The 23,042-nt window shown below is 39.2% G+C and overlaps 4 protein-coding genes across 6 annotated transcripts; 1 reads left to right on the top strand and 3 right to left on the bottom strand.

The window, feature by feature from the left end:
• Window positions 1-1,772: 1,772 nt before the first annotated feature.
• Window positions 1,773-6,851, bottom strand: wnt8b (wingless-type MMTV integration site family, member 8b). Its single transcript, XM_076974629.1, has 6 exons — window positions 6,654-6,851; window positions 6,165-6,198; window positions 5,333-5,471; window positions 4,276-4,401; window positions 4,002-4,144; window positions 1,773-2,847 (listed from the first exon to the last, which is right to left on the bottom strand). Exons 1-6 carry the CDS (start codon window positions 6,722-6,724, stop codon window positions 2,284-2,286), a joined length of 1,077 nt encoding a protein of 358 aa, XP_076830744.1. The 5' UTR covers window positions 6,725-6,851; the 3' UTR covers window positions 1,773-2,283.
• A 2,931-nt stretch (window positions 6,852-9,782) lies between these two features.
• Window positions 9,783-14,598, bottom strand: scdb (stearoyl-CoA desaturase b). The gene is made up of 6 exons (XM_076974068.1): window positions 14,444-14,598; window positions 13,991-14,256; window positions 13,353-13,483; window positions 12,916-13,121; window positions 11,603-11,835; window positions 9,783-11,049 (listed from the first exon to the last, which is right to left on the bottom strand). The coding sequence occupies exons 2-6, from the start codon at window positions 14,223-14,225 to the stop codon at window positions 10,850-10,852; spliced, it is 1,005 nt and encodes a 334-aa protein (XP_076830183.1). The 5' UTR covers window positions 14,226-14,256; window positions 14,444-14,598; the 3' UTR covers window positions 9,783-10,849.
• Window positions 14,599-14,983: 385 nt separating this feature from the next.
• Window positions 14,984-17,858, bottom strand: trmt2b (tRNA methyltransferase 2B). Its single transcript, XM_076974064.1, has 2 exons — window positions 17,011-17,858; window positions 14,984-16,926 (listed from the first exon to the last, which is right to left on the bottom strand). Exons 1-2 carry the CDS (start codon window positions 17,683-17,685, stop codon window positions 16,258-16,260), a joined length of 1,344 nt encoding a protein of 447 aa, XP_076830179.1. The 5' UTR covers window positions 17,686-17,858; the 3' UTR covers window positions 14,984-16,257.
• Window positions 17,859-17,898: 40 nt separating this feature from the next.
• On the top strand, window positions 17,899-21,565 carry dnajb12a (DnaJ heat shock protein family (Hsp40) member B12a). Of its 3 annotated transcripts, none has more exons than XM_076974065.1 (9): window positions 17,899-18,061; window positions 18,655-18,832; window positions 18,976-19,121; window positions 19,240-19,413; window positions 19,518-19,597; window positions 20,260-20,369; window positions 20,564-20,736; window positions 21,028-21,159; window positions 21,397-21,565. In XM_076974065.1, the coding sequence occupies exons 1-8, from the start codon at window positions 17,929-17,931 to the stop codon at window positions 21,150-21,152; spliced, it is 1,119 nt and encodes a 372-aa protein (XP_076830180.1). In that variant the 5' UTR covers window positions 17,899-17,928; the 3' UTR covers window positions 21,153-21,159; window positions 21,397-21,565. The 3 variants fall into 3 exon arrangements, with proteins under 3 accessions (XP_076830180.1, XP_076830181.1, XP_076830182.1); XM_076974066.1 differs by having other exon boundaries at window positions 21,351-21,565; XM_076974067.1 differs by lacking the exon at window positions 21,397-21,565 and adding an exon at window positions 20,826-20,895 and having other exon boundaries at window positions 21,028-21,161.
• The last annotated feature ends 1,477 nt before the right edge of the window (window positions 21,566-23,042 follow it).

The raw sequence follows: 23,042 nt of genomic DNA, 5'->3' as shown, positions 1-23,042 counted from the left end.
AAGTGGAAATGCACACTGATCTTCTGAACTATGTAGACCTACATGTGTGGACAGCTTCTAATCTTCTCCTCCTCAAAAGTGTCACCTCGCCCTCGGAGTCACCTCAACCTCACGGCCCTGTGCAAATCCCAAGTGGCACGGTCAACCTCCCCATCACAGCCTTACTTAGCAATGAACTAAAAAGACAAATTAATGTGACCTCAAGAGATTAGAAGAGCTATTGGTTCACAGGACTGAGGCTTGATATAGTGGCAAATGTGTTTGAAAACCTTGTGCATTTTAGCTTGTTCTGTTTATAGCAGAGTTGTTAATAAGTTCTAATTGTATAACACATTATCAGAAAGTGGCCAGATGGATGATATGTCCACTATTTGGTGATGGTGGAATGTTGTAATATGGACAAGCAGAATCCAAAATTAAAGCCTTATCTGGTATGGTCTAATGAAGTGTCGAAGGGAAGTTTGATCTTTGCTTTTACTAAATAAGATGTCAATGAGGTGCTTCATTGACACGTCTCTTAAAGCACACAACACTTGCAGGAATGAACTCGCCAAACTCAATAGAGGTTTAATCAGCTTTTTTAAAGGTAACATCACTTTTGGAGGGCTTTAGTTTTGTCAGTGTGTGCTGCTGCAGGGTTGGCGCTTTTGCAGGTGGGATGGTAGCTGGCAAGTATTTGTTTATAAACCCTACTTGTTTAGGTACAATACTTGAACTAACTTCTATTCATGAAACAGTGTGAATCCATGCAAAGCCTTTTCCCAAAGTCCCTTTGAAGGCGACAGGCCATTGAAGGAGGAGGAGAAGGGGATTAGCTTCTCCAGCAGCACTGCATTTCCGAAGGAGCTGATTAGTTCACCATTCATTGTTAAATCAAGCAAAGGAAGGCCCTAGAGCAGTGAAAGGACCCAAATAGGTGGCCTTGGAATAAAACATCCACAGGAAGCCCAACACAGGCTACATGAAGTTTCCCAACATTTTTTTTTCCCTTGAGATGATGGCGTGAAAAGGAGATTAGCATACAAAATCGGAGGCAGGATAATTTGAGGGGCGACTTGGTTCATGTTTTCCCCTCTGTCTCGACAAAGTTAATTAAACTAGTATTAAATAGTAAAGAAACAACCAAGTGCCAAGGCGTTGGCAGCTCTTTGAGGATTACTAAGATAGAAAAAAGAGGCATTGAAAAGAAGAAATTGAGAAAGGCGTGAAGGAAGGAAGAGTATAATTAAAACTTTTTTCTTATTGTTTCCCTGCCCCAGGGTTATCTGACACTAAATACAAAAAGAATAAGGGAAAATAAACCACACACTGAACAATAAGTAGTTTTAGTAAGACAATCTATAGTGAATAGATAGGATATAGGCATCATTTAAAATAAGCATGTCTAGTCAAAATCTATCTATCTATCTATCTATCTATCTATCTATCTATCTATCTATCTATCTATCTATCTATCTATCTATCTATCTATCTATCTATCTAAGATTGTATAGTTTAATGTAATTTTATATGATATTAGTAATGTTTTAATATATTGTTTGATTTGACGTTGACAATAAGAAATTCATAAGTTGTTTAACCCTTTGCTGTGATATAGTCCAAAAGTCCTGCTGTGTTTAAAATCATCAGTTAAAAGTCTGCTTACTTTGTAAAAGCACATATACTTACATATAAGTTAAATACCATTATGCCTTTAAAGTAAAAAAAATAAGAGAGGGCACAGGTAACATAGCTTTAATTATAAAAGAATGCTGGATAAAATACAAAAAAGGACTAAAAAACAAAACCACTACATATGTGCAATAAATTAAAAAAATATACAAAGTGCTTCATCTTATGTACAATTCATTTACAGAAATGAGAATGAGTATTATTATTCTCCTGTTTTCAGAATATAAAATATTTAGTTTAACAAATTCAATTTGTATAATAGAGAGTTCTGTTGAAGCAAGTCTAATTTGTAGTCTCATGTGCTCGTGTTTTGTGATTAAATATCGCTTTCAGTGCTGTCTTAAAATGCACACTGAAAGGAGTCCAAATAGATTTTGAGTGTCCTTTAGAAACATTGTTTTTAAAAATATTCAATCCACCATAAAGACCTAACATTTTCCTTCTGTTTGTTACATACATTTAATTTCTATGCACCTTCTCGAAAAACATTTTCAGTTTCAGCATTTTATTGATAACGCGGTGTCGGAATGAAAACGACTGATATTATCCAAGTGTGTTTTTTCCTCTCAAATCAAAGACTGCACGGTACCAAATGTGCGACCCCTCAGTCTCTTAGTGCTTCTTCCTCAAGCGCTGGCTTTTCTTTCCGGTGGCGCTGTCGTTCCTCACGGGCTTGGATCTCTTCACGCAGTAGTACTTGGTGACGGTCTTGCGACACTGCTCACACTTGACGGCACAGCACCAGTGGAACTTGCAGTTGCAGCTGGACACGGTCTCGGCCCGGCGCTCCTCCACGGCCAGGCCGCACTCGCCACACAGACGCTTACAGCTGCGCTTCTCCCATTTGCTCAGGTTCTTGCCTTTCTTCAGGCACTCCCGCCCTTCGGTGCCGGGCAGGCCCAGTGTGCGGTTCTCCACGCAGTAGTCGGGAGAGTCCTCCAGGTGTACCAGCTCCTTACGAGAGATCAGACTGAAGGTCTCGGCGATGGCGCCCCGGCTGGCCGCGCTGTTGCCCGCCCCGCGCAGCAGGTCTACCTTAATGGCGCGGTGGTACTTCTCTTTCAGGTAGTTGCCCACTTCACGAAACTCGGGCAACTGCAGCCAGCATGTCTGGGTGGTGCAGCTGCCCGACACACCGTGGCACTTACACGTCCTCTGCATGGTTCCTTTTACAGCCTGGTTTAAGAAATGGTCTCAAATTAAATAAATTACTAATGTACTTCAGCAAAGAACACTATCACATTCAGAAATTAAATCAACAAGCAGTTAATCCTGCTTCATAGGTTCATTTTAGCAGCATCCTTTCAATATTTAAAGACATTTTGAATATGTTTGAAATCACCACTTTTCAAGATTGCATATAATACAGTCTTTATCAGGCACTCTATATGTCCAAAACCTCCACTTGACAAAAAGGTCGAATTCAGTATGCTTAAAAAGATTTGGTTCAAGGTTCAAGTTTAGATTTTTTTTTCCTTCAACTTTTGTGCCAAACAATATTTCTTGACTTCAGCTGAAACAAACATCTGTCATTTGAAAGGCACGTCTCTTTTCTCAGAGAGGTACGTGCTGTTGATAGGACACAGAATCAAGGTTTCACAGCGAGCTGAATTGTTCGACACAGGAAAGGGGAGTATTTATTTTGCGAGGCCATTGTCAACATGTTTTCTGCCATGGGCAGGCCCAATGGTTAATCCATTCAGGGGCAAATGAAAAAGAATTCTTTTGCATTTTTTTTCAGTTACAATGATGTTCCAGGTGCCATAGTGAGCTGACAAAAACCTGCAGACAGGACACTGGCAGGAAATACAAAGAGCACTTCAGCTGCATGTGATGCCTGTGGCTCTCTCAAGTGCAACAAAGACCAACATAAATGTAAGATCCTTATCGCAAGAATAAAACTAAACACTTATTTGGGAAGCAACAGAATACAGAACCTTAGCAACGTGCGGCCCCCTAGGTCTTCTAATTAAGCTCGCACCACTGATCCCAAGAATCTCGAGCTAAGGTCTTGTCATAAAAGACATTCACAGGCCGTAAATAGGCCCATCTGGTACAGCGCACACACTGCGGAGAGAACGAGTGGCACCTTGCATATAAGGCCATGAATGAAACTCTTGGGTGGTAAGCGATCATTGGAAGCACTGAAAAATGATTCAAAAGGCACTTTACATTCTGTTGGTGGCCAAGGGAGCTGCCTACGTTTCCCCATCTTATAGTGTAAGACTAAATCCCCCCCTTCTCCTCCAGACTCCATCTCTAGCACCCTCTCGTAGGCCTAAGAACTGGAGAACCCTTGTCGGGAGCATTCAAGATGGGTGGAAGGATACCTTGCGTCCAGCTTCGTTGTTGTGAAGGTTCATGGCAGCTCGTGCATCTTGCCCGGTTTCTAAGGCATCTACAAACTGCTTGGAGATGACCTCGCCAAATCCCACATTATCACTGCAGCCTCCCCACAGCCAACCGTGGCCACCTGAAACACAGACGCCATTTTGTAGTAAGGAGTTATATATCACCATATAAGCTGATATATATACCAGAATTTCACAACGTTGTTGTCCACCACAGAGTACCTCAGACAGTGTTTAGTCATATTTACAATACCTCGTTGACCGTTTCTGGTGTCATCACAGCCACAGTTATCAAAGTCTCCGAGGCTGCAGTTCCTTGTGAGAGTGTACATGACCCCAGCAGAACTGATGGCATGGATAAAAGCTGTCTCACGGTTTGCTGCAAATGAAAATAAACCATTATTGCAGTCCCACTCCTCATATATAGCACTGAATTATGTGCTTTGATTAGGCACTTTTATTTATTCTCTTATCTTCTGCATTCCTTGAGATATTAATTGTGCTTTTTGACTGCTCACACATTTGTAAGCTGAATCAAACAGCAAAGTGCACAGCTGGAATAAGCTCTCAGTTGGACAGCAGTCAGCACTAGAGCGGGTCAGGTTCCTTTTTGGCACTTGAGAAATGTCCAGTGAAAGGAGCCTAAGGCAAACCTTTGAGCCGCACCCTTCAGATCAAGAGGACATCGGTTTCACTCGCTGTCATCTGCCTCATCCTCTAGGTGGCCTTTTACATTCTAACAGACTTGGTATAATCCATATGAGAAAACAATGTGTATGACCGAAGCAAACAGTGAGAAATTATATAGAATCTGGTTCCTGTGTTTGTTTTGTGTGGAGTCACTGTAAAACCATATGTATGACTTAACAACAATTTCTGTATATGAACATGTAGGACAGTTTTTCCTTCATTAAGTTTATTACCCAACTACCGACTTTGTGTGTTTCTAACACAGAAATAAACAGATTCAATGCTGATTTATTACTAGATGTTGACCTTGTCCTAATATTCCCACAAAGTAGATTTAAAATGTAGTTTCAAAGGCAGCTAACACAAATACCAAACAGTAGTCCTAAATCACTAGCATTTAATACCTATAATATCCACATGCTTACAAATATAAAAACAAGAAAACAAACAAATAAAGAAATAAAGATACATTACCAAAGGCTTCATTACAGATCCCAAGAGTTGTGTTTTGTTTGTTTGTTTTTAGGAAAGCTTTCTCTAAATGCCATTCATATTTCATATTGTATTAGGAGTGTAAAACTGGACACGTCATTAATGTGTGTCCAGGCGCTAACACTCACCGCTGCGCAGCCCGCTGTGGGTGGACAGTTGAAGCGCTCGCTCCGGACAGTTCCAGCGCTCCCAGGCAAACTGATATTTGCATTCCTCAATTCCACTCTGAGCTCCTGCTGCCACACTGCTAGAATAGATTAGGTAGGCCTGCATGAACAGAAACATACAGTGTGATGCATTACCAATTGCTATTAATAGTAATTATGTATGTATGTATGTATGTATAGATAGTTAGATACTTTATTTATCCCAGAGGGAAATTCCTGTATGTATGTATGTATGTATGCATGTATGTATTCGGATAAGCAAACTGTTTCTAACATCACACTTTTAACCACCAGAAGCTTGTATTACATGAACAAAAACAAAGAAACACAGCAATGCAGAGAGGTCACTTGTGGTTTGGTTTTAACTATGCAGCTTGTTGAAACTGTGACTGATACATACTAATACGTCTCAAGTGGTCTAGGAAAGATTACACTACAAATTCTCTCAAAGGGAACTGGTGTGCTAATAATGACCACCCACCACAGCCCTCTTCCCTGACCACTCAGTAAAACTGGATCTCTAAGAACCTCATAGCGTGAATGAGTTCAAGTATGTCAAAGCTATGAGGGGTTTTTTTAACGAGAGTTATATCTCACCCTCAGGAAGGATGACAGATACATATTGAACAGGAAATTATTTGAGTCATTATTCATCATAAAATAATGTAATTATTAAACTGGTAAATATCTGAGCATTTGAAGACTCTCTCTCTCTCTCTCTCTCTCTCTCCCTCTCTCTCTCTCTGATAAACATCTTGGGAGATGATCAAAAGTCAAAAGAGGACTAGCTTACCTTTGGGCCAGTCATTAGGAAATTATTCACTGACCTGGAAGAAAAAGCACCCCATTAACTAAGAGCAAGGGCGTTAGCTCTCACCCAAATTCTTGTATTTAAGTAATATATAAGTTAACAGAGTAGTATATGCATATATATATTCATAATATATGAATATAAATTCAGTTGCATTCATACATGTTTTCAAAATGGCAAGATAAATAAAAACGGATTTTTAAATTTCTGAATGATTTGCAGCCCAGTGACATTGTCTGAAAAATTACACAACCATGAAACCACGCGTAAATAATCGTAGCGAGTCTAATGATTATCACGAAAACGTTGTCCTCTCCACACCATGCAGGCCCAATCTTCAATTTTAGATTGTAGCTTGGGTGCAAAAACTTATATTTCGTTATTAAATGAATAAAAAACAGTCGTTGCTACGATTTCTGCCTTTTACCATGAGTCTTTAAAATAAAAGCAAAAATGTAAGCAATAACTTACCAGCTGCAACACGATTTCATGTGAACCATCAAGATGAATATGTAGTAATAAACGTCCAAGTGTATGAACATCCTGAGAGGCCTGTTAGTGCGTTACCTTGGAAAGCCGAATAACCTACAAACGAGCTATATAGCTTACCTACATGCAGAACTCAGAGGCTAGGGTCTCATGTATGAGCCAAGGGGGCTCTGAAATGGAGCTGCTCTCATCCCAACAAGAGATTATCTGCTTAATTAAAGATTTTCCCCTTCTTACTCCTTCAGCCAATCAGAGCTATTGTACCAAGGAGAGACTGAAATGATCAAAAGGGCACCCTGGGTTCCTCGAGGACAAATAGCTGGGAAGAGCTCAGTGCGTGTTAACAGTTGGAGTGAATTAATATGAAATCGGAATGGGATCACTGATCTCCTCAAGTTGTGCCTTAAAACTTAATTTAAACACCAATCTGAAAGAGTTTGATACAGTAGCCTGGTGAGTGATAATAGTGAGGGATTACTGGAATTATCGCGTGGATCAAACAGCAAATGTTATTTGGATTCTTTTCTCTTGAGGAAATTAGCATGGTACAGAGGCAATTTAGATCAAATCGTCCCTAATCCCGTCCGATCTATATAAGTAGACTGGAAATGGTTACTTGTCGGTTATCTAGATACCTATGGGCCTTCTGTTCGCATTATTATTTATTAATGTGTACGCAAGCCAATGTTTCGAATGTAAGTTAAAGAGGATCTTTGTACACTATAAAGATCAAGATAAAACTATGTTAAATGGATGCGATTTCTCAAAAAATTCAAACGAAACGTATTCATTGGAATTTTATTCAGGAGACAAATAGCAAAATAAATAAATAAATAATAAGCGGATGAAGAAAGTGTAGAAAAACGAAGCAATGAAAACACTATTTACACTTCTAATCCGGACTCACTAAACTCTTTGTGACTCCTTTCCTTTCTGGGCCCTTCTGGCTCCAGGGGCCGTCGGGGCCGTTGCTTTAGCTTCTGCATAATTCATTTTCTTCTTTGCCAATTATAAGTCTTTATTTATTCATGTTTTTGGGTTAGGCCATATCAGGATTTAATGAAGCCTTTCGTGGTTCTCAAAATGTAAACCACTACGATATTTTCTAAATTCAGGTGGGGTAATTCACAGGTAGTCTATATTACAAATCAATTTCCGAGAAAAAGAAACGAACGAAAAACATTGACACATTTTTTATTATATGTAACTAGTTTATTCCGTAAGCTCGCCTATTTCAGTTCAGATTTATGTAGGCTACATACTATATCCTACAAAACCTTTAAAACATAATTTAATATTTAAATCAACTAATTTATTACAAATGCACATTACAAATGCACAAATGACCTAGTGAAACAATGTGACACATTATCTTTTCACGTGTTAGCATGTGTTATCCCCAACATCCCAATAAATAGGTCAAAAAACAAGAATTGGCTATATAATGAGGATATTCAGAAGGCAATGAGAGACTATGAAAAGCCATGAGATGCAGCCGTAGTCTTGATGTTCATCCTGTTTCGTGATGGAGTATTTAACTTGCGTTCAGAAGATGGCGCAAGTGTGCCGCTGTTATGTTTAGGAGCGCTCTTAGATCTGCTGTCTACTCACGTCATCAGCGTTTCACGTTGAAAATGGGGGAAAAAAACTTGAAATTGTGACTGACCGTCAAAAGAAAAATAAATGTTTGATTTGAGACTAAAGTTGTCATAAATCCATGTTTTTTTATTAAATTAAGAAAATTTAATTATGAATATTCAAAATTCACATCACAACTCCAAACTTACAGAAAATTTGATTTGTTATTTAAAGTGGAAACAACATATGTTGAAAACAATTTTCCTTTCTTGGAGTGTAAAAATTATTTGCAGTAAAATAATGATAAATAGTAACAAATTTAATAAAATTGTTTTTTTCCATGTGATAAACCCAGGGGCGCAGATGGCACTGGGGACGGGGGGGACATGTCCCCTCCAGATTTATATTGACCCCATCCGAAATCTAGCATCTACAAGCATAAACGTATATATTGTACAGCTTGGTCCCCCTCACTTCAGAATTTCCATCTGCGCCCATAGGATAAACCAGTTTATAAGCGACATTGTCTGTGTAGCATTAGGGAGCTAATGTCTACGTTTCTCTTCTTTTCTGTGTATTTTGTAATCATTGAATAGTTTAAGGGATGTCATTATAGTTATTCTTACATTAAAAAATGAAGCCATTTTTGTACATTTTAGTTTGTCAACACAAAATGTTAAAAGTGCTCATTTCAAAGAACAAGTAAAAAAATACACTTTGTTTCATATTGAACCCAATGGACTTTCATGAACCAGTGCAGGTTCATGATTGCATGCACCAGATAAGCACATTTGGTCATCAGCACTTTGCCAGTTACTTTCCTTAAAGATTTGTTACTTTAAGGCAATAGCCACGTATTCATCTTTCTGCTGTATTGTTATAGTACCTTTTCATAGACATATTCCTATTGGTAAAATCATAAGCCGTGATGCCAAATCTTTTGCAAATCCAAAATGAAGAAACCAATTTCCTTCTGAATTTTCTTTTTACTATAAGGACAAAATCCTCAATAAGAGCGCATTGAACAGATGATGAACACAGTTCCCTCCAGAAATTACTGAAACTCTTTGTTAAACATGGTACATACAAATTTCATTTTTGCAAGCACTTAAATGTACGTCTTGTTTATCAATTACTGGAATCCAAAACATTATTGTATATCCATTTACACTATTAGTAATCTGGAGATGTGTTAAACTCTCCTGACATTTGCATCAGACAGAATTAGAAAACAAAAACATAAAAATAAATAAATGCTACGATTTTAGTTTTGCTTTGATACCATCAAAGCTGTACCATGTACCATCATCAAACCAGAACCATAAGCACATGGAGGTAGGGTTGTATGTTTGTTTACCTTTCCATATGAATATGTTCTATGATCAGATAAGAAAAGAAATAAAAAACAAAAAAAAAAAAACCAAAACAGATCTTTTTGGTTGGTTGGTAGGTAATGGACAGATGGTAATACAGAACAGAACTTAAACCCAGCTATGACGTTTGTTGGTGGGTAGGACCATTTCACTTCCCAAGGCCCTAAGAACTTTATTAGGATACATGAGATCACAGAGTTAATCACAATATCTTTTAAAGCTCAGTCTGCCATGGCACGCGACTATCCAGTGTCACGACTCTGAAGAACAATCTTCTGGACACGAACACAGCCCATTGACCACAACAGTGGACATCCTAGTGCCCAGACACACACCTCATCAAACATCTGTGTGCTAGAGCGCTCTCCAGACATTTTGTATGGAACAGGGTCTCTGGTCCTTTGCTTCACCTTCCTCAAACGTAGACGAAAACTTGGGGTTGTGATCAGGGCAAACAGTTGACAACAGGGACAATTGAGCAATTTGTGTTCAATGTTGTAGTACTGCCAGAATGTTTTATGTAAACAAACCCAGGCCTGGCCTGTATTCAGACTGGAACATCTTAAGAGACAATCATTCTGAAGGGCCATTTAGGTGTCTTTTTTTATACATGAATTATTGAAAATCATTATCACAGTTCAATTTTGTCTGCTGATATAGGCACAGAAAAAAATGAACACAAATATTCATCCAAGGGCTCTTAAGCATAAAATTGTATCAAAGTTAGTTTCACAACTCTTTGTGTCTTAAATTAAATCCAGATGTGCCAAGAAATTAATAGCACACTGACGTAAATGTTATACAAGACTTACTATAACCATTTGCATAGTATATTGGAATGATTCTTAAATGCTGATTTTTACTGTTTAAACAGACAGCAGACCAACTACTACATCTATGGACGAAGTGTCCTAAGGAAATGTGCTGTTTAAGATATACTCTTACAATTTTTGCTTCTCAGGCAGAGAAGACAACAACCATGTTCCCAAATTAAAGTCTGACCACATGACCACATTTTGATATCAATATATACGAAAATGGAACAGTGGTCCTAGAACCAATATTAGTCTGAATACTTAAGAAAGGAATTCTTAATTTATTGTAAGAATGAAGGTATTACTAAGACCTTCTTTGCACACTCACTGAAAATATGTTTAAATAGTGAGCTTTGCTTGTGGTTATGAGTTTTGGTTTGTTAATATTAAACCTATATTGGTCATTTTAAACTTAGCCACTTTTGTGACTGCCATCACCAGTGCGTTTTACCCGAGCCATCACTGTGTCATGAGAAACCCTTTTGCAGTCCGTGGCCAGCCCAAACGTAAACATTAGATCAATAAATGCCTTGGTGATGTTGAGCTGACTGCCATACTCACTGGTAGCATAGTCATAAGGAAACGTGTGATGGTAATTGTGGTAGCCTTCTCCTGAAATGAAATAATGAAATAGGTCATCCCACGATAAACATATCTGGGTAAAAGTTCACCAGTTATCTGATGGCACCATAGATAAATACCATAGATAGGGTAACCAGTTTGTGTTGTTTTTTTACTGCAGTTCGAACTTAAATATATCAAACTGAACATCTGAACCCATGATTTGAATCTCCGCCTCTGTCGTAAAGAAACAAAGCAAACAACCTAACCCACATCACAAAGACCATCCTTGAACACCAATCACTGAGCGATTGTGGATGTGGTCCCATTAACATTAGCTTTAATACACTGTTCTGTATTCTCCATTAGGTATGTCTCTTCAAACACATTTGTGTCATCTTCTTATTATACATACAAGGCTATATCATGATAAAGCTCTGCCTTATTACAATTCCTACAATTTGTCAGCATTTAATGTATAAACATCATGCACAGCCATGAACAGATTCTAGGGATATATAATCCAGCTTTGTTAAATGTAATGCTATGCAGTGCAAAGTACTGTTAGAGGTGTTAGAAAAGTGACAAAACAGTGAAGACCTACCTACAGCACTGAAGGCAACAAATGTGTTTTCTCTGGGGTTAATGTTGTGGTCGTATGGCCTCATACCCCACATGTGGGCAGCACTATTGACCAGCCAGGTGGCGTTGAGGACCAGAGCGTACCTCAGCAGGCCTGGTATGAAGTAACCCACCCACAAGCTCTCCCCCCACAGGTACCAAGGCACCATCATGGGAACGAGAAAGCACATCACCACCACAGACAGCTTATAATGCCTAAAGGAAGAGTGAAGAGGTCAGAAAGGTTAAATCGTGCTGCACATCCGATCAAACTGCAAAGGAAGACAGAATTTTTTATTTTTTACATATTTTTGTCAATTGTGATTTTTACACCCCAATCGAAATTTGTCCTCCGCTTTTAACCCATCTGTGCAGTCAGAACACACACACACACGTGATTACTAGTGGGCTGTGGATCACACGTGCCCAGAGCGGTGGGCAGCCCTAGCCTGGCGCCCAGGGAGCAGTTGGGGTTAGGTGCCTTGCTCAAGGGCACCTCAGTCATGGCCTTAGGTCTGGGAATCGAACCCATGACCCTCCGGTCACAAGACCAGTTGCCCAACCACCAGGCCATGACTGCCCTAAGAATGACCTTAATGCAAATAAACAACCGTTTGATCACCAGTTTTTTTTATATTTACCAGTGACATGTGGCTAATTAGCCATGTCTAATACCTCCTGTATATAAATGCCTCCGGCTTATGCATTTGAACTATGTAAAACACGACTATCAGAACTTTTACTTGCTGTAAAAAAAATGCTGAAGAGCCTGTCGCCAGTCCAAAATCTGATTTGCTAACTCCCTGAAATATTTTTTGAGGGAATGCTCTCATCAGCTGAGTTTAGATGTCCTAATCCCTTTTTCAAAGAGGGTCAGGGCTATTGTGTGATGGCATTCATGAGACTGGGTCGGGTGACTGTGGGCTGCTCATTCACTGGCGCTGGCCTGATGTGTGCTTTGGCAGAGGCGACACCCTGTATCAGCAGGATCGTCTGCGGAGATGCCAGAAACACAGTGAAACAAGCACCACTATGTGCTCACCACTCTTACATAGCCCTCCTGGTGTTCTGCCAGTGTTTCTCCACACGACCATAGGTCAAGGCCACAGATCAGAGTTGATTTTTATCTTGGGGGGAGTGGCAGGGGGCAGATGGTAGGAGTGTAAAAGAAATTGTTCTTTCACCTTTGTTCTGCTCATCTGGTGGTTTATAAATCTGAATGGTGTTTTAAAATACCCCCCCCTCCCTTAGCAGTATTTAAAATGGCTTTGATAAAAATCATATAATTGTTCATACCTTCTCTGGAACATGACAACTTCATCTGCCTTAAGGTCACTGAGGTCAAGTTTGCTCCCTTTCTCAATAACATCTGGGTGTTTACGAACCAGCAGCCAGCCAATATGAGAAAAGAAGAAGCCTCTTGTGGCATTGTGTGGGTCTGCATTGGTCTCTGAATACTTGTGATGGGCACGATGGTCTCTAGACCACTCAAAAATATCATTCTGAAAGCACACAGATTGCAGTGATTGGTCAGCAAACCTTTACAGTGTAATTCTGAAGCAGAATGAAAATCACCCTGAAAAAAGAAGGCAAAGCTCATCTCACACAATACTGAAGCGTTCTGCATTTTTTTGGGGGGAGGGGGGATTGGAGCACATTCTTATCACAGCCCCTATAGTTTATATACACATTTGAGTTCAGAGTTTTTTTCCAGACGGTCTCTGTCTAGTTACCTGAAAAGCCATCGAGTTTCCAATGGCTAGGAAGATTCGTAACGGCAGTTTAGCTTTGTAGGACCTATGACTCCAGAGTCGATGAGCGCCTGCGGTCACTCCCAGGGCGCTTATTAAGTAACACAGACATGCTTGAAGGAAAAGGGGAAGAAATAGAGTGGAATGTTAATTTAGCCTTTGCTAACATACAGTGCCTGTTATAATATGCCTCTATGTCTGAGGCATGTGCCTTTCCTCCTCAAAGATGTGTTGCATCACTGCTGAATGTCTCTATGTGTTTTCAGACAAGGCTGCTTAGACAGTGAGATCCCAGGGGAGAAAGACATACTGTTATGAGCCTGTCCAGCTGACAATGGAGAGCTTATCGGAATGCTGATTGTGCATTGTGCAATTGGGGAAAATATGATGCCAACAAAATAAATAAATAAAATAAAAAAACAAAACAAAAACACCACCAGCAACAAGCTCCAAACAAAGCCACAGTGGAACGCAATTTTGACTGTTGCAGGGCTGCAGAGACTCCAGTCATTTCATATATGCCTCAATCTCTTAAGATCAAAAAGATCTTTGCCTTAACAAGTGCATGTTGTCAGGCTGTAAACATATTTGGTCATGGAATACATTATAATAGAACTCACTCCATAATAAGGTCAAGGCAGAGGCAGACGTAATTATTATCAGTCCATAAGTAGCCCCGATGTGGAGTAAAGTCATCAACACAACGTTTCTCCACACTATCCGTCTTGGAGGCGGCGGGCCATCTTTCTCTTTGTAAGATTCATCAAACACGTCGTCACGCAAGCTTGTTTCGGCAATATCATCGGGGTTCCGATGTCTAGTTTGGAAAGAATTCCTCTTCTGTGCGTCAGTCATATTTTCACAACTGTCCCTTAACAACCGCGTTCTGCGGAAGAGAAAGCATCATTGTTTACAGGAAACACCATGACCACTACAGAAGGGAAAAGAACAATATTCACTCAGGTCCTTTATGGGTGGGTCTTCCTCTACATCATAAAGTGGGCCGACACCGCCGTGGCCGCAACCTAACGCAGAACACGATCATTAATGCTGATTCCCGCGGTTGCGCTTACCTTTTTTGTTTTGGAGCGGCACCGATTAGTTAAGGTGCATGAAGAGATGCACGTACAGCCGGTCCAGGAAAAGACAATGAGGTTTTACCGCTTGCTTGCTTCCACCTACTTACCTATGCCACTAGCTTCTCTTTGATAAGACGTTTAAATAATTGCAATTGGTCGGGGCGGGATGGATGCCACCTATCTCTGACATTCTCATTGGTCGCTTCATCGTCTGACGTTCACGCGGAACCTTTTCCCTTCCATCCCATCAGCAATGCAAATAATTGCACTGGCTATTAATGTGACGTATGCTTACTTACGGTAACATATTATTACCAAATAGCAAAAAGATGTTAACAAACATGGAATTGATCTTTAACGGAACAATTTAGAATAAAAACAATCCGATCTATAAGCTAAAAATATTACTTTCAACAGCTTTTACAGAGTTGGTTTGGAGGAAAGATATTAGACCCAGAAAACATGAGAAATAACCTACCGCAAATTCACCAGACCTAAATGTGTACGTACGATCGGTTTACAGACATTTGGTGCATTACAGACATTAGTCTGCATAACCTGAGCTAAAATCCATACCTGGCAAGCGCTGAGACTATCATACTATTAGCTACCCTATTAGATAGGCTATCTAGTTTATGTAATTTCATAACTTGTTGATTGGATCTGATAATCAAATGCGAAAAACGTCCATCTTACAACAGTTCAGGAATTCCGTGTCTACGTTTTTATGAAAAATAGGGAAGTGATTCAGTGTTAAGACTGGCTTTATATCCACTATAACAGGTTTCAGTACATTCATAAATGTACCTGTCAAGTCTGCCAAGACTAACAAAGTCCTGGATATATTTTAAACAATAACCAGAATGAACCAGCACATGAATAGCTCAATTTCCAGTAGCATCCATAAGAAACAAAACGTTTCTTCTGAATTACACTGCTCCCCCTATTGGCCCATAGCAAACGTACCGACGCTCTGTCGCGCCACTACATTCTGTTGGACAGAACCCATTTTCGTAGTCTGTTTCTTCATGAACATGCTTACACATTGTGAAACGTTTATCTTAATCTAGAAACACCAGACCAAGCTACCCCAATTCATTGCATGTGCTTATGACCTTGGGAATAAACTATTCACCTTTTTACAATACATGATTAATATAAAATACCAGAAAAGGGAAGAATATTCAGAATGGTATTTTCAGATGTCACAGTCCCCCCAGGAACTACTGACGTTCAATTAATCTGAACATCAAAAAATTAAAGATAAAAAAGTGACTATATAACATATCAGGTTTTGTGTGTCTTGCATCATAGGAAAATTATTTCATAAAATCAGGCCAGTTATTTGCACATTTCAAGTTTGAAGAGGAACATGGGTCAGCAGATTGAGAAATCTATTGCAACAGCTTGATTCTTTGTGCCATTTCTTTGTGCATCTGGAAAGCTTTTAAATGCAAAACGGCAACTATCACCATCATATTTCACAGTACATTGAAGCTCTCTTCTATATGTTTATCCCACGTTTTAGGCCAAGCCTTAACTCTTTTATTTTAATCTTCTGTGATCATACCGTATCATAAAAAAAATAATTCCATTAATATGGGTTTAGCATTCTGGACTAAGCAAACTATGAAGCAACACTGAATGGTGATTAACCAAACGGCCTTGAGAACAAGGTCCGGCTGGAATACATTGTTCCAAAATTATTTACAGGATGATCCATATTTTCACAAATGCATCAGACCACCATATAATATCAAATGTATAATTTTGATGCATATCCTACAGCTAAGGCTCCCATGTTCTGCCTATCGTTCAAAAACAAGTACCAGTTCGCAGTGGTGTGTGTGTGGAAACATGTCCACAGGGACGGCCACTGTTGGCATAAATGCAGCTCCAGTGAGCTTCTTCTGCCAATTTGGCTTTCCACAAAGCTCCCTGAAGTTCCTCATCGCTTCCCCTTCTGGTTTGCAAGAAATGTAGATGAGCCTTCGTATGACCGAGTTGTTGCGCAGTGCACGTATTACTCTGTGATGCAGACCTGCCCTGGACGGATTCACAATAGCAGTGAGGCCTCCATCAGAGCACAAGTTGGGTATCAGGTTTGGAAGAACTGCTTCAGCTTTTCCTGAGAGAAACTCACAATTCTGAATGCCATTAAATGCTGCATTGTATTTTGCATCCTCTACAGCTTGTTGAATTAGTTCAATACCAATAACCTTCTTCATCCTTGTGGACAGTGAGATGCCAATAGCTCCTGTACCACAGCACACATCCAACAGCGTTTTCTCAGCACAGGTCTTATTTAGCTCAGCTAGGGTCTTATACAAAGCTTCTGCTGCACTTCTGTTCACCTGAAAGAATGAATCAGGAGATATACGGAATTTCAATCCAAGGATCTCCTCATAGATATGAGATTCCCCATACAGGAGCTGGTACGGAGATTCCTCGTGACTACATCTGGTCATGGTGCTTTCCTGGAAATAAAGAGAGTCCAAATGGCAAACTGCCCCAGGACCATTTGTGAAATAATCTACTAAAGAAGCCTTATAGACACCCACCTCCTCAGGACTCAAGTTTTGTGGATGGAAGTATACTATGGCAAGGGTGTTACCTGCAGCGTTTGTTCTCACTGTAATTTCTCTCCAGTGACCTCCATCATGAAACAGTATGCATGGCTTTAATGGTGAGACACGTATGAAAGCTTCATAACACCTTCCAACCAACTTGTGCTGTGATGGCATGTTAAGAAGATGGTCACCATGAACACAAACTATGTTTCCAGTTTTGCCAGTGCCAACATAAAATCCTACAGTCTTTGGGTTGCCATCTACTCCTACGTTGACTGAGAATGTTGATTTATTACGGTATTCATCCCTCACTGGTGAGGGCACTATGGGCAGTAAAGGAAACGTGAGCTCTCTCTTATTGGGGGTCAAGGACGAGTCTTGTGCCAGCTGGTTTGTCATCTGAAGTAAGATCTTGTGCTGCTGTTCCTGTTTCCACTGGAGCTGCTCCTCATAGCTCAGTCGCCATAAAGGAGTCACAGTGTTAGCCAAAATGTCCTCCCATGAGAGAAACTCCCAACCTGGGTACTTAAGTTTATTTAGTCTCTTTTTCTTTCCAGTGCTGCCAGTAGAAACTGAACTGCAGTTAACTGCTTTGGAGCTAATAGGCGATCTCGCTAGGACACCAGCACGTTTTAACAACGCTGTGAACATATTGTTCAAGCGCATTTTAATAACAATCCCTGAACGCTGAAATCACCTACGTACACCAAGTACTGTTGTTGAAACAGTCTTAATGTCTACGAGACGCACCTTTTCTTTAACAGACACAACGTACGGCAAAATACACCACTCCATCTTTGCTCCATATGCTTGTGGCGACGTAGTCCACGGCGCATGTTTTTAACGTCATAGTTTTTTTTGGAACGTCATTATTCGGCGTCTAAGAACTAGTGAAGTTCCGCCGTCGCAATGGACTCAAACAAGGACGAGGCGGAACGGTGCATTGAAATATCAATTGCATCACTTCGAGATAATCGACCCGATAAAGCTAAAAGATTCCTGGAGAAGGCACAGAAATTGTTTCCCACCGATAAAGCGAAACGTACGTTTTGTTGGAAGTATGATGTCAAGTCAGGGAATTAGCCCCTTGAACTAAATCTGTCGCCGTTAGCTTAGTTAGCTAGCCGTTAGCTTAGCCAGCTAACCGTTAGCTTAGCCGTTAGCTTTGTTAGCTAGCCGTTAGTTTAGTTAGCTAGCCGTTAGCTTAGTTAGCTAGCCGTTAGCTTAGTTAGCTAGCCGTTAGCTTAGCCGTTAGCTTCGTTAGCTAGCCGTTAGCTTAGCTATCCTGTTGGCCAGTGTTGACGAGCCTGGCGTTAGCTAAACGCTTTAGTGCGCATGCGCACGGCCCCAGACCATTACGATTTTCTTGTAAATACGACATTTATGTCTTTCTTGTGTTATGACACGGTTTCAGTTAGTACTAGTCTTGGCACCAGTAGACAGACTATACTAACTATCTGATACGTTACTTTAAAGGCTGTTTCTATTCTATTCTAGCTAATCTTTACACTGTCGTAATGTACAGCTGTCACTTTTCACCGTATGTTAATGTTAACCTCGCATGTGTTGTAACTTTGACTTCGCTGTTAACTATGCATACAGTCAGATTTGGCCTAATATACATTGTGATTACAGGTTTATTAGAATCTATAACTCAGAATGAGAAGGACCACTGCAGCCACAGTAACTGTGGAGAAAATGATGGCGGTGGTTTACAGCACACACCTCGCAGCGCTGGCGAACATGCGCCGACTGAAGGAGCCACAGACGGAAGCAAGTCATACACACCAGACCAGCTGGATGCAGTCAGGAGGTGTGTTTGTTGTGCTTGCTTGGGTTGTTTCCCCCCCACATGCTGGTTGCTGGTATACCTGTTTTTACTTTAGTTTACGCTTGTTTTGTGTAATATTTTGTCATTTTTTTTCTCTTTTCTCTAAATGTCTCCTACCCTTTTAGGATAAAAAAGTGCAAAAACTATTATGAGATTCTTGGAGTCAGCAAAGATGCCTCAGACGATGATCTGAAAAAGGCATATCGAAAGCTGGCTTTAAAGTTCCATCCAGATAAAAACCATGCCCCAGGTGCTACAGAGGCATTTAAAGGTAGTGCTTTTTAATTCCACCTCAACGTTCAGTAAAGAATCAGTAATACTGACAGCACTACTGAAAATGTCTGCATTTGATATTTTATGGCAACTTCCCTCTTCCATTTTGGTCATAGCTATAGGAAATGCATATGCCGTTCTTAGTAACATTGAGAAGCGGAAGCAGTATGACCTTTATGGTGAAGAGAAAGTCCACCAGTCACGACATGGCCATTTTCATCGTGGCTTTGAGGCAGATATCTCTCCTGAGGATCTCTTCAACATGTTTTTCGGAGGTGGATTTCCATCTAGTAAGTAGGCTGGTAGGCCCCAATGTTGGGGATGTAAATAAAACACATTTTATGCACTGAATGACTGGAAACTATATAACTATAGGCATGACTATTCTTCCCAGATAATGTCCATGTTTATAGTAATGGCCGGATGCGATTTGGGCATAACCACAGGCAAGAACGACGAGAACAGCAGAGAGATGTAAGTGCTGATGTGCTGGAAATGCCTTTCAGCTAAATAAATAAATGGGCAAATGTAAGCTATTCAACCCTCTTAAAATCATTAGATACTATTTTGGTAAAAAAAAAAAAAAAAAAGTCTGTGTGTGTGTGAAAGACCCTCTCAAATCAAGTAATCACTCTGAATCTAAAAGATAACGGTAAATGAAGGCCAAATAGTATTCAAGGAAAATTGGAGATAATCTCATGGAAATTAACAAGTAGGTTTAGATGAAATTTTTAACCCTACATTTCTGAAGGGATTGAATACTTATGAAAGCAGTATTTTCTAATTATGATTATATATATATATATATATATATATATATATATATATATATATATATATATATATATATATATTTTTTTATGTGTGTGTGTGTAATGGAATTATAATGGAGTAACGTTATAATGGTATAGTGTAATTTGTAATCCAGTGAAATCTGATTTTAAGAAGGGTGAATATTCTGTAGGCAACATTTTTTGCTACAGTTTCTATGTCCAAGTAGGTTTTTCTGTTTATATTCATAGTATGTTAATCACTTAATCTTGCACAATGACTAGTCACAAGCTGACTGAGCCACAAGGGCAGAAAGTAAACCATGTGTAACAGTTTCTCGTGTTCTGCTGTTTCTCGTAATCTAGGGAAGCCTTGCTTTGTTTGTTCAGCTGATGCCCATCCTCATCCTCATCATAGTTTCAGCGCTCAGCCAAATGATCGTTTCCAGTCCTCCCTACAGTCTCAGCCAGAGACCGTGAGTCTGCAGTGCCTCATTCAGTTTATTAATGGAACATGTTTCCCTTCTAGACTAACTTGTGCTATCAAGTACTTTTATTTACTAATTGTCAGATACACTTTCAAGAGAAACATTCAATGGATGTTTGCTTTGGATGACACCTTCACTCATCTCTTTCCAAATGTACATTTCCTTACCTTTATTCCATGCAGATCTTCAGGTCACACAAATAGACGACAGACTGCTAATCTGAAGGTGCATTATTATGTGGGTGACCACTTTTCAGAGGAATATAGTGGAATGAATCTAAGGAATGTTGAACGTAATGTGGAGGAGGACTATATTTCAAATCTTAGAAACAACTGTTGGAAAGAAAAACAACAGAGTAAGTATCCCAATTCTTAAACAGTAGTTCTTTTTATTCTTGGTGTAGTGCCATTTGATTGTGCAAAATTGCAACCTGGATAATTTCAGCTTGGTGGAAGGACTATGGGACATTTGAAGATTTGTACAGTGGTTAAGTGTGGTTTGTACTCTCCTACAGGTGTGTTAAGTCAATTAACAATGCTGTGTGGCCAGTAATGTAATTTAGTTTTAGATTATGTAGGATACTAATTGTGCTTGTTTCTGTTGTCTTGATGTGAAATTCTTGAAAATATGTGGTTTTGACTTGCAGAGGAAGGCTTGTTGTATAGAGCTCGTTATTTTGGAGACTCGGACTTGTACCAAAGAGCACAAAAAATGGGAACACCCAGCTGCTCAAAGCTATCAGACATTCAGGTTCTGCTACATGGACACTGAGAGAAGAGTAAGTTTTAAAAGATTACAGATGATCAGATTAAAGAGATTGTTCTCATAAAATGTAGAAGTGTATATTCTCAAGAATCGCAAACATTTTAGGTGAACATATACGAGTTAGAAATAATATTGTAATTTTAAATCAACTGATAGCCCAAACCAGTGGGGATTTCTGTATATCCTGGTTTAACACTTCTACAGTATATTCTTCTTGTTTTTTTGTTTGTTTTGTTTGTCCTTTTTTTAGGTTCAGTGGTGAGCATCAGACTTCACATTTGAAGAAGACCAAGCACAGAAGACTTCTGCTCTCACTAAACATTCACTAAAAGTAGAGGAGGAATTTGCACCAGTTCCAGAATGTGCAAAAAAAACACAAAACTGCATCAGTGGACTGTTGTTTTTCCTCACCCTTGTAATGTTGGCAAAGTTGCACAGAATTGGATAGCTATTTATGAAACCTGATAAGAGACTAAAATATTATTTTTCAAAGTGATACCATATGGATTTGGAGGTTATGGACTTAGTTCTGAGTTCTAAGATCTGCTGCTAGTCTTTCTTTCTTTCTTCCTTCCTTCTTTTCTTATATGTGCACCCCAGTTCTAAGCAATTTTAGAACCCTGTGTTTGGGTTTTCTGAGCCACATAAGATTTTTAATATTTGTTTGAACCTACTTTTTTTAAGCAAGAACTTCTTCAATTAAGTTGTTTCCATTTGTTATTGAATTAATAGTTAATTGTAGATTTGCCTTTTTTAAATAAGCATTTGAGATTAATGAAAAGATTTTTGATAACTATTTATTATTTTTTAAAATGGACTCGCCCAAAATTTTTGAGTCTCATTTTATTATAAGGATCCTGATCCATCAAAAATGTCATTGGAAAAGTACTGATTTAAAGTAATTCTATTATTACGATACCCTTTACACTACCTTGTACAACCCTGACAATGCTGATAAACTTTTAATATTCTTGGAAAGTATAAAAATGTTTATTTTGGGCCATATACAGGATTTGGTGCTAAGAATCTCAAGATGCCATGATACGAGTTTCCTGAAAAACCTCAGTGCACTGGAAGCTTTAGAGTTGCCAAATACTCATGATTTGTTGTATTTAAATTCTGAAAGCTCATGGACAAGTTTGTTCCTTAAAATATCTAGTATTTACAACCATCACTTAATGACTGGATTAGTAAAAAACAAACTTCATCACACATTTTATTTGTATAGTCCCTATACAAGTCCCTGAGCCATACATAATAAATAGAAATAAATCTATACAAATGTAGTTGTATTTTTTTTTCTACACAAACATCTGTTAACACTACAGCAGTATATAAAATTGATCTTACATTTATAAACGTGACTGAACAGTGAACAATGTTGAACAGTTTCAGGTGACATTTTGGTTTTTTAGAGATGCATTTCTTAAGAGCTATTGGTCCAGCAATGGACATTTTATATCATGTTTATTGTAAACAATGCTTTAGAAGCTTACTGCCAATATATGGTAGAACCCATAAATCAATATTTATACAATTTCTTGAATAAGAAAAGGTCCCTGGAAGCTTTGCATATAGACGTTGATGGGCACTTTGTGTTATAACATCTGGTTATAATTCTTCTACGTATACTTCATCTGAGCTGTAAAACTTCTTTTTGACTACTGTGAAGCCTGTACTCAGTTTAACTGAATTATTAAGCTTACTTGTTAACTTCGGCCACAGTCCCCTGAGATCAGGGCGCAGCAGAAATGTCAAATGAAAAGTCGGTACAGTATAAGAGTCCACAGATATCTGGCCAATACTCACATAGGTATTGACGTTCTCTACACACAAGTCAATTAAAGCTCCTTTCAGGCCGCAGGGTTCCGTAGCTGCTAGATGGAGGAGTTCATG

This window comes from Brachyhypopomus gauderio, chromosome 15, assembly GCF_052324685.1.
Source record: "Brachyhypopomus gauderio isolate BG-103 chromosome 15, BGAUD_0.2, whole genome shotgun sequence".
Lineage (NCBI taxonomy): Eukaryota > Metazoa > Chordata > Actinopteri > Gymnotiformes > Hypopomidae > Brachyhypopomus > Brachyhypopomus gauderio.
This window is presented reverse-complemented; position numbering and strand designations above follow the sequence as displayed.